The sequence below is a fragment of the Chionomys nivalis genome, chromosome 5, assembly GCF_950005125.1.
Source record: "Chionomys nivalis chromosome 5, mChiNiv1.1, whole genome shotgun sequence".
Taxonomy (NCBI): Eukaryota; Metazoa; Chordata; class Mammalia; order Rodentia; family Cricetidae; genus Chionomys; species Chionomys nivalis.
In genome coordinates, this window is record NC_080090.1 from 62,033,844 (window position 1) to 62,047,068 (window position 13,225).

At 45.6% G+C, this 13,225-nt stretch overlaps 1 protein-coding gene across 1 annotated transcript in view; it reads left to right on the top strand.

Annotated features, from left to right (window-relative positions):
- The first annotated feature begins 10,538 nt into the window (after positions 1 to 10,538).
- The window catches only part of Pappa2 (pappalysin 2), a 230,250-nt gene continuing 227,563 nt past the window's right edge, over positions 10,539 to 13,225 (top strand). The window contains exon 1 of the mRNA XM_057770373.1: positions 10,539 to 11,454. Within this exon, the coding sequence (XP_057626356.1) occupies positions 10,539 to 11,454 (916 nt within the window). The remainder of the gene's footprint in view (positions 11,455 to 13,225) is intronic.

The window sequence follows — 13,225 nt, forward strand, 5'->3', positions numbered from 1 at the left end:
TCCTTGAATTTAATGAAAACAAAGAGACAACATACTCAAACCTATGGGACACGATGAAAGCAGTGCTAAGAGGAAAGTTCATAGCACTAAGTGCCCACTTAAAGAAAACGGAAAAAGCATACATTGGGGACTTAACCGCACACCTGAAAGCTCTAGAAAAAAAAGAAGCAGACGCGCCCAGGAGGAGTAGAAGACTGGAAATAATCAAACTGAGGGCAGAAATCAACAAAATAGAAACACAGAAAACAGTCCAAAGAATCAATGAAACAAAAAGTTGGTTCTTGGAGAAAATCAACAAGATTGACAAACCCCTATCCAAACTAATTAAACGACAGAGAGAGAACACGCAAATAAATAAGATCAGAAATGAAAAGGGGGACATAACCACAGACACAGAGGAAATTCAGAGAATCATTAGATCTTACTACAAAAGCCTGTATGCCACAAAACTGGAAAATGCAAAAGAAATGGACACTTTTTTAGATAAGTACCATATACCAAACCTAAACCAAGACCAGGTGAACGATCTAAATAGACCTGTTAGTCGCGAAGAATTAGAAACAGTTATCAAAAATCTCCCTTCCAAAAAAAGCCCAGGACCAGATGGTTTCAATGCAGAATTCTACCAGAACTTCCAAGAAGAGCTAATACCTATACTTCTTAATGTATTTCACAATATAGAAACAGAAGAGTCATTGCCAAATTCCTTTTATGAAGCTACAGTTACCCTGATACCAAAACCACACAAAGACCCAACCAAGAAAGAGAATTACAGGCCTATCTCACTCATGAACATCGACGCAAAAATTCTCAATAAAATACTGGCAAACCGAATCCAAGAACACATTAGAAAAGTTATCCATTATGATCAAGTAGGCTTCATTCCAGAGATGCAGGGCTGGTTCAACATACGCAAATCTATCAATGTAATCAACCATATAAATAAACTGAAAGAAAAAAACCATATGATCATTTCATTAGATGCTGAAAAAGCATTCGACAAAATTCAACACTCCTTTATGATAAAGGTCTTAGAGAGATTAGGGATACAAGGGTCATACCTAAATATAATAAAAGCTATTTACAGCAAGCCGACAGCTAACATTAAATTAAATGGAGAAAAACTCAAAGCCATCCCACTAAAATCAGGAACACGACAAGGATGTCCACTCTCTCCATACCTCTTCAATATAGTGCTTGAAGTTCTAGCAATAGCAATAAGACAACATAAGGGGATCAAGGGGATCCATATTGGAAAGGAAGAAGTTAAGCTTTCATTATTTGCAGATGATATGATAGTATACATAAGCGACCCCAAAAACTCTACCAAAGAACTCCTACAGCTGATAAACACCTTTGGTAATGTGGCAGGATACAAAATCAACTCCAAAAAATCAGTTGCCTTCCTATACACTAAGGATAAGGAAGCAGAGAGGGAAATCAGAGAAGCATCACCTTTCACAATAGCCACAAATAGCATAAAATACCTTGGGGTAACTCTGACCAAGGAAGTGAAAGATCTATTTGGCAAGAACTTTAAGTCTTTGAAGAAAGAAATTGAAGAGGACACCAGAAAATGGAAGGACCTCCCTTGCTCTTGGATTGGGAGGATCAACATAGTAAAAGTGGCAATTCTACCAAACGCAATCTATAGATTCAATGCAATCCCCATCAAAATCCCATCAAAATTCTTCACAGATCTGGAGAAGACAATAATCAACTTTATATGGAAAAGCAAAAAACTCAGGATAGCCAAAACAATCTTATACAATAAAGGATCGTCTGGAGGCATTACCATCCCTGACTTCAAACTCTATTACAGAGCTACAGTACTGAAAACGGCTTGGTACTGGCATAAAAACAGAGAAGTCGACCAATGGAATAGAATAGAAGACCCTGACTTTAGCCCACAAACCTATGAACACCTGATTTTCGATAAAGGAGCTAAAAGTATACAATGGAAAAAAGAGAGCATCTTCAACAAATTGTGCTGGCAAAACTGGAAGTCAATCTGTAGAAGAATGAAAATAGATCCATATCTATCACCATGCACAAAACTCAAGTCCAAATGGATTAAAGACCTCAATATCAGTCCAAACACACTGAACCTGATAGAAGAGAAAGTGGGAAGTACTCTACAACACATGGGCACAGGAGAACACTTCCTACGTATAACCCCAGCAGCACAAACACTAAGGACATCATTGAATAAATGGGACCTCCTGAGACTGAGAAGCTTCTGTAAAGCAAAGGACACTGTCACTAAGACAGAAAGGCAACCCACTGACTGGGAGAAGATCTTCACCAACCCCGCAACTGACAAAGGTCTGATATCCAAAATATACAAAGAACTCAAGAAATTAGACCGTAAAAGGTTAATCAATCCAATTATAAAATGGGGCACTGAGCTGAACAGAGACTTTTCAACAGAAGAAGTTCAAATGGCCAAAAGACACTTAAGATCGTGCTCAACTTCCTTAGCAATCAGGGAAATGCAAATCAAGACAACATTAAGATACCATCTTACACCGGTCAGAATGGCTAAAATCAAAAACACCAATGATAGCCTCTGCTGGAGAGGTTGTGGAGAAAGGGGCACTCTCATCCATTGCTGGTGGGAATGCAAACTTGTGCAACCACTTTGGAAAGCAGTGTGGCGGTTTCTCAGGAAAGTCGGGTTCAACCTACCTCTCGACCCAGCAATACCACTATTGGGAATATACCCAAGAGATGCCCAAACATACAACAAAAGTATATGCTCAACTATGTTCATAGCAGCATTGTTTGTAATAGCCAGAACCTGGAAACAACCTAGATGTCCTTCAATGGAAGAATGGATGAAGAAAGTATGGAATATATACATATTAGAATACTACTCAGCAGTAAAAAACAATGACTTCTTGAATTTTGCATACAAATGGATGGAAATTGAAAACACTATCCTGAGTGAGGTAAGCCATACCCAAAAAGAGGAACATGGGATGTACTCACTCATATTTGGTTTCTAGCCATAAATAAAGGACATTGAGACTATAATTCGTGATTCTAGAGAAGCTAAATAAGAAGGTGAACCCAAAGAAAAACATATAAGCATCCCCCTGAATATTAACCTTCATCAGGCGATGAAAGAAGACAGAGACAGAGACCAACATTGGAGCACTGGACTGAAGTCTCACGATCCAAAGGAGGAGCAGAAGGAGAGTGAGCACGAGCAAGGAACTCAGGACCGTGAGGGGTGCACCCACACACTGAGGCAATGGGGATGTTCTATCGGGAACTCACCAAGGCCAGCTGGCCGGGGTCTGAAAAAGCATGGGACAAAACCGGTCTCGCTGAACATAATGGACAATGAGGACTACTGAGAACTGAAGAACAATGGCAATGAGTTTTTGATCCTATTGCACGTAATGGCTTTGTGGGAGCCCAGGTAGTTTGGATGCTCACCTTAATATACCTGGATGGAGGTGGGTGGTCCTTGGACCTCCCACAGGGCAGAGAAACCTGCTTGCTCTTTGGGCTGAGGAGGAAGGAAGACTTGATTGGGGGAGGGGGAGGGAATGGGAGGTGGTGGCGGGGAAGAGGCAGAAATCTTTAATAATTAAATAAATTAATTAATAAAAAAAAGAACTAAAACAAAGGCTGCAGGTGCTCACTGCTAATGTAACTCAGTTGGTATCTGAAATAACTTTAGGAACTGGTCACTCTCTCTCTCTCACACACACAGAACTGGGGAGACAGAACCTTAGAAAAATATTGGATTGAAAAATTCTAGGATCTTGGGTGTGAGTTAATAGGGACTTAGTGGTCTTTTCCTTCAATCTCTTAATACAGATAGTTCCTAGCTCATTAATGTGCCCAAGGCTAGACAGCTATTCCGTGGCAGAGCAGGACCACAGTCACTGGGTGGTGCTCATTTGGAATTTGCTTCTTTGGTTTACTGAATCTGTGGGTTAGTGAAGTGATGACTGTAAGTCAGATATCTGTTCTAAGCAGTCTGCTTTCACAGGGTCCCTGTAGAGTCTATGTCAGAATGTCAGGGGAAGTTGAGGCAAAGCAGGGCACTTGAGTGTGACTAAAGCATACCCCCCATTTTGGTCTTTGCCACCTTCAGGATATCGAGAAAACATGGGTTCTACCACCTGCTCCATTCCCTCCCATTACTGAGGTGTAACTAAGATCCATCAGCCTTTGCAGTGCACGAGCTTTGAGTTTTAATAAATGTATGCACTCATGCTTCATCACTACATTCAAGATAGAGAAGAGGCCTTGACTCCCAACTGCTCTGCAGCCTTTGCATTCCTTTCTCCCTATTCCTTAGCTCCCAGCAACCACTTACCTCTTCTCTCTCTCCTGAGTCTTGCCTTCCAGAACCCTACAGTGTGCATAGCCTGTTGGGTCTGGCTTTTTTCATTTGGCATAGTATAGTTGTGATTTGTCCTGGATGTGTTTTTGCAGTCTGCACATTTGTGGCTTAACCTTTTTATCCTCAGGGTCCTAATATGTAAAATGGGCACAAAGCAGGTAGGAAGAAAGAATGCACACACATGTGGTTAGGTGGAAAGAGAAGCCACTTTTCAAATGTCATCATTTTTGTTAGGCTATCACCTGTTAAAGATGAAACGGCGAGTCTATTGGGAGCATAAACCATGTAAAGCCTTTGTCTGGTGAACTGAGAAGGACCCAACATTACTTTTGGAGTCTCCATCACCTAATAGGCCCTAGATGCTGGTTCCAAGGCTCAATTCCTCTCTAAAGCTCTTACCCAATAGGAACTGTCACTGGAGAATCTAGACCCCTGGCATGCTGCATCTGTCATACTACTTCCTGAGGATGCTGGGAAAGGTAACCTTTGTGTGGAGTTCCTTGATCTATTTTCATGAAGGCAATTTTCAAAACAAAATCATTTACATCACTGATACTTCATAAGACATTGTATTGTGGTGGGAAAATAGGATTATTTAGTATATGGGGCACCTCACAATTTTACGAGAAGATAGGGCTTCCATTGGCTCAGAAGGTACAGGAAGGGGAGTGAGCTCTAGCTCAGCATTCCCATCTGAATGCTGTGTGATTCTGAACTACAGAACATGTATGGCCGATAGACAATGCCTAGCTGTAAAAATTTGCCTAGATGTGAATGGAGCAAGGCAGGGGGAAGTCAATCTTCAATTCTCCCCTCTGATTTCATAACATTTGCCTGGTCGACCAGTAAGACAGGCAAAGACAGGGGCACACACTAAGGAAAAATAACAGCAGAGGAGGGCGGGGGAGGGGGGACTAGGTGCAACACTTGACCCTGCTACTAAGTGTGTCTTTGCCTCATCTGTGAAAAAGAGGGCCTCCTAGCAAGTCACCCCGTCAGAAGCCCCTGCTGCCCTGTGAAGGGTAGTGTCACTGACCCCCCCATCTTTGAACCTTGAAGTCAGAAGAGCAGAAAGCAACAATTTTCAACCTTCTAGTGAAGTCTTTCTGAGCTGCTCACTCCTTCCAGGACCAGCTGAAGAGGATTCCAATAAACATATTGCTGAAATGTTTGTTTCCGGGTGTCATTTTAGACTGCAAGTAGCTAAAACAGACCCAGCTCCTATATATAGACGCTGCATTTGGTTGTGCTCTAGGAGGTTTTTATTACTACGCTTCTTGGCCAGCTCCCAGCTGAGCCTTTCCCTCAGATTTTGGAATTAGGAAGTCAAAGAGGATCACTGACCATATTAAGGGTCTCTTTCTCTCTCTTTCTCTGTTAATGCTCTGGATGCCAGCTTAGATCGGCTCTTCCCTCTGCTCAGAGCCTCCTAGTATTAATGATGACAGCGCGGATGGGAAGAGACCAGCCCCACTGTGGCACTGAACACAAGCTCCCCTGCCATCTGAAGGAAACAATTTGTCTCAAGATGAAGTATTGCAGAGCCTAGTCTAGATAAGAGGACCCAGAACCCCTAGTGGATAGAACAAAGGGAGGAGTTCCTAAAGGTGTTTTGTTTCTTTTTCTTTTTTTTTCCTATTTTTGTTTTGTTTTGTTTTGAGGGTGGGTATTAGAATTTTCTGGTGGAGGGGGGATGGTATGCTAGGACCACAAAGGTGAAGGAAAAAAGCTGAGGTGGTGGCAAGTGAGGAGAAACTGTCAGCACGAGTGGTGAATAAGAGCTTCTTTAAGGAGACAACGTTGGACTCTGGTTTTTAAAAATGTGCCCTGTCCCTGAGACAGTCTCTCCACTGTGTGTCCTTTGTTTTTCCGGCCCCATTTTCCAGTGTCTTCTTCACCTGCCTCTGGGATCTTGTTGTGTGAATTCAGCAGGGATCTAACTGCCTTTCTGGTCTCCATCTTTCATGTCCTTCCCTCCCCTCCCTCACTTTCCTCCTCCCTGTTTCATCCTCCCCTCTTGTGTTCCCCACCTCTCTCTCCCAGTCCTTCGTCCTCCCAGATTCCTCTTTTCCAACCCTCCTGCCCTCCCTCTTCCAGTTCACTTCTTTCTCCTTCTGTCCCCCCTCCTCCTCACCTTCCTCCCTTCCCTTTCCCTTTGCTTTCTTCTCTCCCTTCTTCTCCTCTTTTCTCTGCCCCCCAACTGCCTTTCATCCTTTCTTCCTTCTCTCCTTCCCCATCTCCCCATCCCTTCTCCTTGTTCCTCTCCCTTTCCTTTCTTCCTCTTTCCCTGCCCTCCCTCTCTGTCCTCTCTCGTCCTCCTTTATACAGACAGCTCCAATTTCTTGCCTTCTAGATTTACCTGCAAACCAAGACACGGCTCCTCCTGCAAGAACTGTTTAGGAAATCCATATCCTCTCCTTTCATTCCTTGGGCATTTCAGAAATGATATTCCTCCCCCAACTACCCCGTCAAAATAAAATGAATTCAGCCAGCCCCTGCTGTGTGTCCTTAGATTCATTCCCTGTAGCTTCGCTGGTTTGAAAGCCTGTACCCTAGAAGGGGCCTCCTGCATTTGCTGGCAACCCTGCTTGAGTCTGATCGCCACAGATAGTGCTTTGGAGTAAAAAAAAAGGGGGGAAAACCCTCTCGTTGGAGATTTCAAAACAGATTCTACCAGCTTTCAAATCTGTGCACTTTGCGGAGTGGCAGGGTTTGAGGGAGAGGGCTTGAAGACTTGGGGTGTGGGTGTCTTTCATAAACAAATAAGCAACAGAATTTATATATGTATAAATTTGGGCTTTCCTTTGGCATGTTTGGTGTCTGTCTCCCTGGCATCAAGGGTGGGTGCTGTGTAAGTCTGACTTCTCTCACACTTTTGCTCCGGTTTGGGGTATGAGTGTCTGTGTGAGTGTGTGTGATGGAATTGAGGAGGGGGGTGGCTGTGTTTTTGATCCGATTCACTTGACAGATTATTTGAATCCAGCCCACCTTTCCGCACATGTCAAACAGATGGGATCATTGTTAAAAGCCTGGAGAGCCGGGCTGAGCGGTGGGTAAGGCAGGGAGGGGGAGGCAGGAGGGGCACCGAGGGGAAGGAGGGGGCACCTTCCAGGAGCTTTGTGTTTTCACACATTGGAGCTGACAGGAGACCTTCTTCTTTGTGGGTGGGGGGAGTGTTTGGGGGCATGGGGCTGATGAGGGGGGATGGAAAGGGAGAGAGGTGGGGTGTTGGTGGGCAGGGTTATGATGTCACAGCCAAAGTTACAACAGGAGGAAAACACAGAAATGGTTCAACATTTTTTTTTTAAACTTTGGACTGCCAAGAGCTGAAGGAGAGTGGTGAGCAAAGGAATGGAGGGGGGAGAGAGAAACTAAACTGGAAGATTGAGTTTTGTGTTGCCTCTTGAAACCTTATGAATGGATTACTAGCAGCTCAGAGCCAGGAGAGTCCTATAGGGGATGCAAGATCACCCACACACTCAAAGGGGGAGACAAGCAGGCGGAACCCTTCCCTGATGTGCTACCCCCTTTCCTGAAATGAATGGTAGGAGATGTTTTTCTGAGGATCCTTGGGGTGGCAAGGGGGGGATGACTTTTTTTCTTACCTGATTCTCTTCTTTTCTCTTAAGCTAAGCCACCTCTTCCTGATATCCCCTCTCTCTCTCCCTCTCTCTCTCTCTCTCTCTCTCTCTTTCTCTCTCTCTCCTCTTTCTCTCTCTGTCCCCCTTTCTCTCTGTCTGTCTCTGTCTCTTTTTCTTCCCTGGCTCCCTCCCTCCCTCCTCCTCTCCTCTGCTTTTCTGGCTTTCTTTATTCCCCGCCCCCAGTCTCAATTTCTATTCTTGATCTGCTTCAAGGGGGGAAAACTGAGTCAGGAAAGTGAAGGGAGCTAGGGAAGTGATCTAGAAAAAGGGACAATCGAGGACCAAGGGGTATCTGCTCAGCAACATCCACGTGCCTGAGCTGGGAGCTTCTTTGGGGACTTGCTTGGAGGCTCTATTCCATGCTACATGGGGAAGCAGGGTGCACAGGACCCCGCATCTCTAAAGCAGCTAGGTCAGTGCTCAACTGGAGTAGAGGAGTTCAGAAAGATAAGGAGCCGCATGACGAAGGAAGCACCATGGTCTTACTCCAGAGCATGTGGACTGTGTGATTTAGTTATGAGCAGCTGAAGCAGTGATTTTGAAAGTGTAAGTGATTTTTCTTATTGCTTGAGAGAAAGATTCAGTGCCTGTTGGTACCTATTTTATACTACCTGTGGGCCAGCATGCCTGTGTCTGGATTTCAGATCTGTTCTCTGCGTGTGTCCATGTGTCTGTCTGTGTGCTCTGTGCACGTGCATGTTCCTATAGGGGATGGAAACCCTGTGAGAAAGCTGGCATCTCACACCTAGGCAAACAAGGCAGAGGTTAAACTCACAGTGTTCACTTCGCCTATCTTGCCCATTCATTTCAAATCAATTAAAAAAATAGCTGCCTCAGTTTAGCTGTTCATTTGTGTAAATTACTTATTTTGAGCACCTCATTTGTTTATTTGTTCACTCGGCATATGGTGACTTTTACTAACTTTAGGCTGAGAAACTTCTGAGAGAAAAAAGACTGTCTCTGTGCTAGGAGTGCATGGTGTTTCCATTTAGTGCTTCTCACGGCAGGGTGATTGATTTCTCCTTTTCTCCAGTGTCCAATAGGAAGTAGATTCTGGTATTGTCCTTTTAAATCTGAAATGATAGAGTAAAATAAGAAAAAAAAATGAGGCTTGTGATAAATCAAAAGAAAGAGATGTGAATGGTCCCCAAAAGACTAGTGTGTGTTTATTGACCAGGTCCATTCAAAGTGTGTGTGTGTGTGTGTGTGTGTCTGAATGTGTGTGTGTGTGTTTGTGAGAGAGAGAGAGAGAGAAAGAGAGAGGTTACACACAGAAAGGCACACTCCAAAACAGTATTGATTGTTTTCTATTGATTGTGTAGGCTGCGGCTGCTGAGAGAGAAAGCCTGAGATGTTTACTGGGGAAACCAAGAGGAGCATCTGTCCCCTGTGCCTCTGAGAGGTGGGGGTGGGGGAACTCAGGAGGAAGGAGGGGACAGGGAGTAGGTGGAGTGATGCACCAAACTTATTAGCTTTGACATCATCATTGTCTTTAAATGAAAAAAAAAAGCAGGAAGATAATTACAGGCAGAGAGAGGGAGAGAAAGGGAGAGAGAGGGAGAGAAAGGGAGCAGGAGAACAGGAGGGAACGGGTTCCTTGACCTGTATGTGGTTCATATTGCTCTTTTTATTCATCTTTCCAGGGACCCACCAGGCTCCCAGAAGGTGAAATCAAGGGTTCTCAGCCTCATTTGGTCAAGAGAGCAGCAGACTGGCAGCCAGAGAACTTTACAGAGACTTGCAGCATACCAACAAGTTGGATCGGGATAAAAACCTCTCTTCAATAGTCAACAGCCCTGAGCGCCAAGCTGAGGGAGTGCTCACCTACCCAGGCAGACTGGAAGCTGCATGGACACCTGGCTGAGGACATCTGAAGAGTGGAAGTTAAGTACCAGCATAGATTTTTATGCCCCCAGATTATTTTTGCATTTTTAGATAACGAGCATCAAATTGTGTCTCAATCTAAAAGTTTTGTTGTTTTGTTTACCTAGCAATTTACTTTAAGTTGAATATGTTTTGGGTGATGGCCTCAAAAGGAGACTCTAACTCCTAGGGAAGGAAGAAGAGGCAGAAGAGAACATTCGAGAATAAGATTATATTGAATGAGCAGCTAGAGTGCTGTGCTTTTGAGAGAATTTGGCTTACGTCATACATAGTCTTGTAGTATTAGTGAGGAGAGGCGTGCCTGAAAGAAGAAAAGGAAGCCTGAGGTCTCTGGGAGGAATTTCAAAGTAAGAACAGTTAACTTCATTCTGAAGGACTGGAATCAAGCAAGAAGAGAGGTCAAGGGAGAAGGCAGGAGAAAGCCTGGCAGGGCAGCCAGAGGGACAGAAGCCACAGGGGGCTGGCTGAATTCCCAGGACAGGTAGCCAGGTGGGACATATTTTTGGGGCTACTTGAAAAAGTTTGGTTTGTGAATAGTTTCCCTGGTGACTTCAAATCCACGGCTGGCTGTCTTTTTCCTCTTCTTCCTGTCATTCTTGTGTGGGACCCAGAAGCTGACCTCTGGTTCTGAGGAACCAGCTGAGGGAGATATGATGTGTTGGAAGGTCCTGAGAGTCAGCCTAGTGGTCCTGGCTGGGTGGGCATTCAGTACCACCAACTCGGAGCTGGGCTGGACACGCAAAAAATTCCTGGCCCAGAGGGGACAACTGAACCAGGTGTTGGAAGGGGAACACTGTTGGCTGGGGTCTAAGATTCGAAGACCCAGAACTGCTCCTCAGCATCATCTCTTTGGGGTCTACCCAAACCGACCCCAAAGCTACCCAAGGCCCTATGCTATGGGGAAGAAGCGAACCCAGTATGGAGGATGGAGTCAACCAGGCATGGAGAGACAGGCTCCAAGTGTGGTTCCCCGAGACCTGACTGAGAACCCAGCAGGAGTGAGGAGGGAGCCTGAGCCGCCCGCTGCCCTGTGGGTAGGGGATGGTCCTATTGGGCAATCAGAGTTGCTGAGAGATGATGACACTTATCTTGGCAACGGAGGATCCAAGGAGGCTCTAGGTGAGCCTGAGACTCGGGGAAGCTCAGAAACTGCTGCCTCCACCATCGCCACCTTTGCGTACCAGAAAAGACCCACAGCAGAGACCCAGAGGAAGAGCCAGGCCAGGTCTAGGCTTCCTCGCCAATTGCTGAAGAGGCAGGCAGAAGATAGGACCAGAGACCCCCAGAATGACCCTCTAGATTTCCAGCTCTGGTCTAAGAACCCCCTCAAGCACGGAGTTAGTGACAGTCCATTGGAGGGCATCATCCAAAATGGTGGAGGGGGCTCTGCCTGGGGAGCAGAGACCTTTAACCCTCAAGAAGGATTGCCTGTACTGTACTTCTCTGGGAAGAGGGAGCGGCTGCTGCTGCGTCCAGAAGTGCTGGCTGAGATTCCCCGGGAGGCGTTCACAGTGGAAGCCTGGGTGAGACCAGAGGGAGGACAGAACAACCCAGCCATCATTGCAGGTAATGTCCCACTCTACTCCTGGGCTTTCTCAGGTCCTGGGGGTGTGTGGCCGGCTCCATTTCAGTTGCGGGTAGACATAGAGCACAAGAAGGGGAACAGGATAAAGCAGATAAGCTAGGAAGGCTTGGCCAGAGGGGCTGTGTGGGTGTGGGGTTTATTTATCAGAGCAGAAGTACCTCAGGCACCATCAGAGAAAAGATGTCTCCTACCCACGACATCATTACCGCTATCGATCTCTTGGAGTTCTATACACTGTGCTTGCACTTAGGAGACCTCAGCTTAGCTTGTCCCCCCTTTTAAAGGGAACGGACTTGGATTCTTTGTCAAGGAGGAAAGGGAGTCACACCCTGCTTGTCATAATCTAGCATGGGATGCTCAGGCACCTCTGGAAGGCAGGTGACAGTACAAGGGCAGTAGCAGTGAGTAATGCCCAGCTGGGTCCAAAGAGCACGGGAACAAGGCTGCCATCCGGGAGCTAGGGAGGAAGGCAGCACCTGTTCCATGTCCTGGGGTCCCCTTTGCTTCACCCCAACAGATCTACTGGGAAAGATGGGCTCTTCCAGGCCAGGGTCCTGACTTCTATCCCTGGTGGTTGTTATATGAAGACCTAACTATGTAAGTGTTATTTATCATGTCCAACTCTATAATGTTAACCAGAGACACCGGCTTGGGCTTGTTACCTGTGTTTATTTTGATTAACAGAGAAACACCTAGAAGGACAAAGAAAAGGGCTTGGTTTGGACTTCTTGCTGTGAGAGGTTGATTTCTGGCAAGGGGTGAGGGAGGGATTTGACTGTATATTTTATCCTTTGGTTTTTCATTATTCTTTTAGACATTCCGCCAAAAGAGAGTGGGGGCAATAAGCACAAAATGTAATGATATGAATGCAAGAGAATGTGACAATGTGACCAGTTAGTTCATACCCTGACTAAAAAACCATCAGATGCTTATCAGAAAAAAATAATGGCACTAATTTGGATTAGTCAAATCCCCTTTCCTGTTTGTCAGTTCCATTCCATTGATGGAGACACTGAGGCAAGGAGGTTCATGTCAGAGACAGGCTAGGGAGAAAAAAACCACCAGAATTCCTGAATTCCTAGCTCCTCAAACAAAGCAAAACAAACAAACAAACAAATCCCACTCAGGTTGCCGAGTGCCTCCAAATGAGTTGCAGACTAGGCAAAAAATCTGGAGGGCAGGAGCCTCCTCCAGTGGGGTGTCGCTGGAACATCCTTGTGGACACTCTGTCTCCCCCTCTTTGGCTGTGATTTCTTATTTGGAATCTGGGATTCCCAGACACTGAGCACTCTCCGGTCATGTGGCTTTGCTTTATTTTAGTTTTGGGTGGGAGAGGGGGTGAGAGAAGGGGCCAGGCTGTAACTAGGTGGGGGCAGAGAAAGAATAAGACGGAAATCCTTATTCTGGGGCCAAAATGGAAGAAATAATGAGATGATTATCTGATCGGAGCTGGCAGCTTCACAGTTTCCCCCAGATGACATCTTCCTGCTGCCTAGTCTGGCTTCCTAGTGCCCATCTGCCAGGGAGACTGCGTGCTTGCAGTCTAGATGGAGGCCCACGGCTCTGACTATGCTTCCTCCTGCAGCAGAAACATAGAGACCTGGAATCAGTTCCCTGGCTGGGAAGAGTAAGAGGATCCAAAAGGAATATATGTGGGAGGTTCTGAGGGGTTGTTGCTCGGGGTTATTAAAGTCCAATCCTGGAAAACAGGAACATGGTACCTAACCTCTGCATTTACCTCTCCAGTCCTGT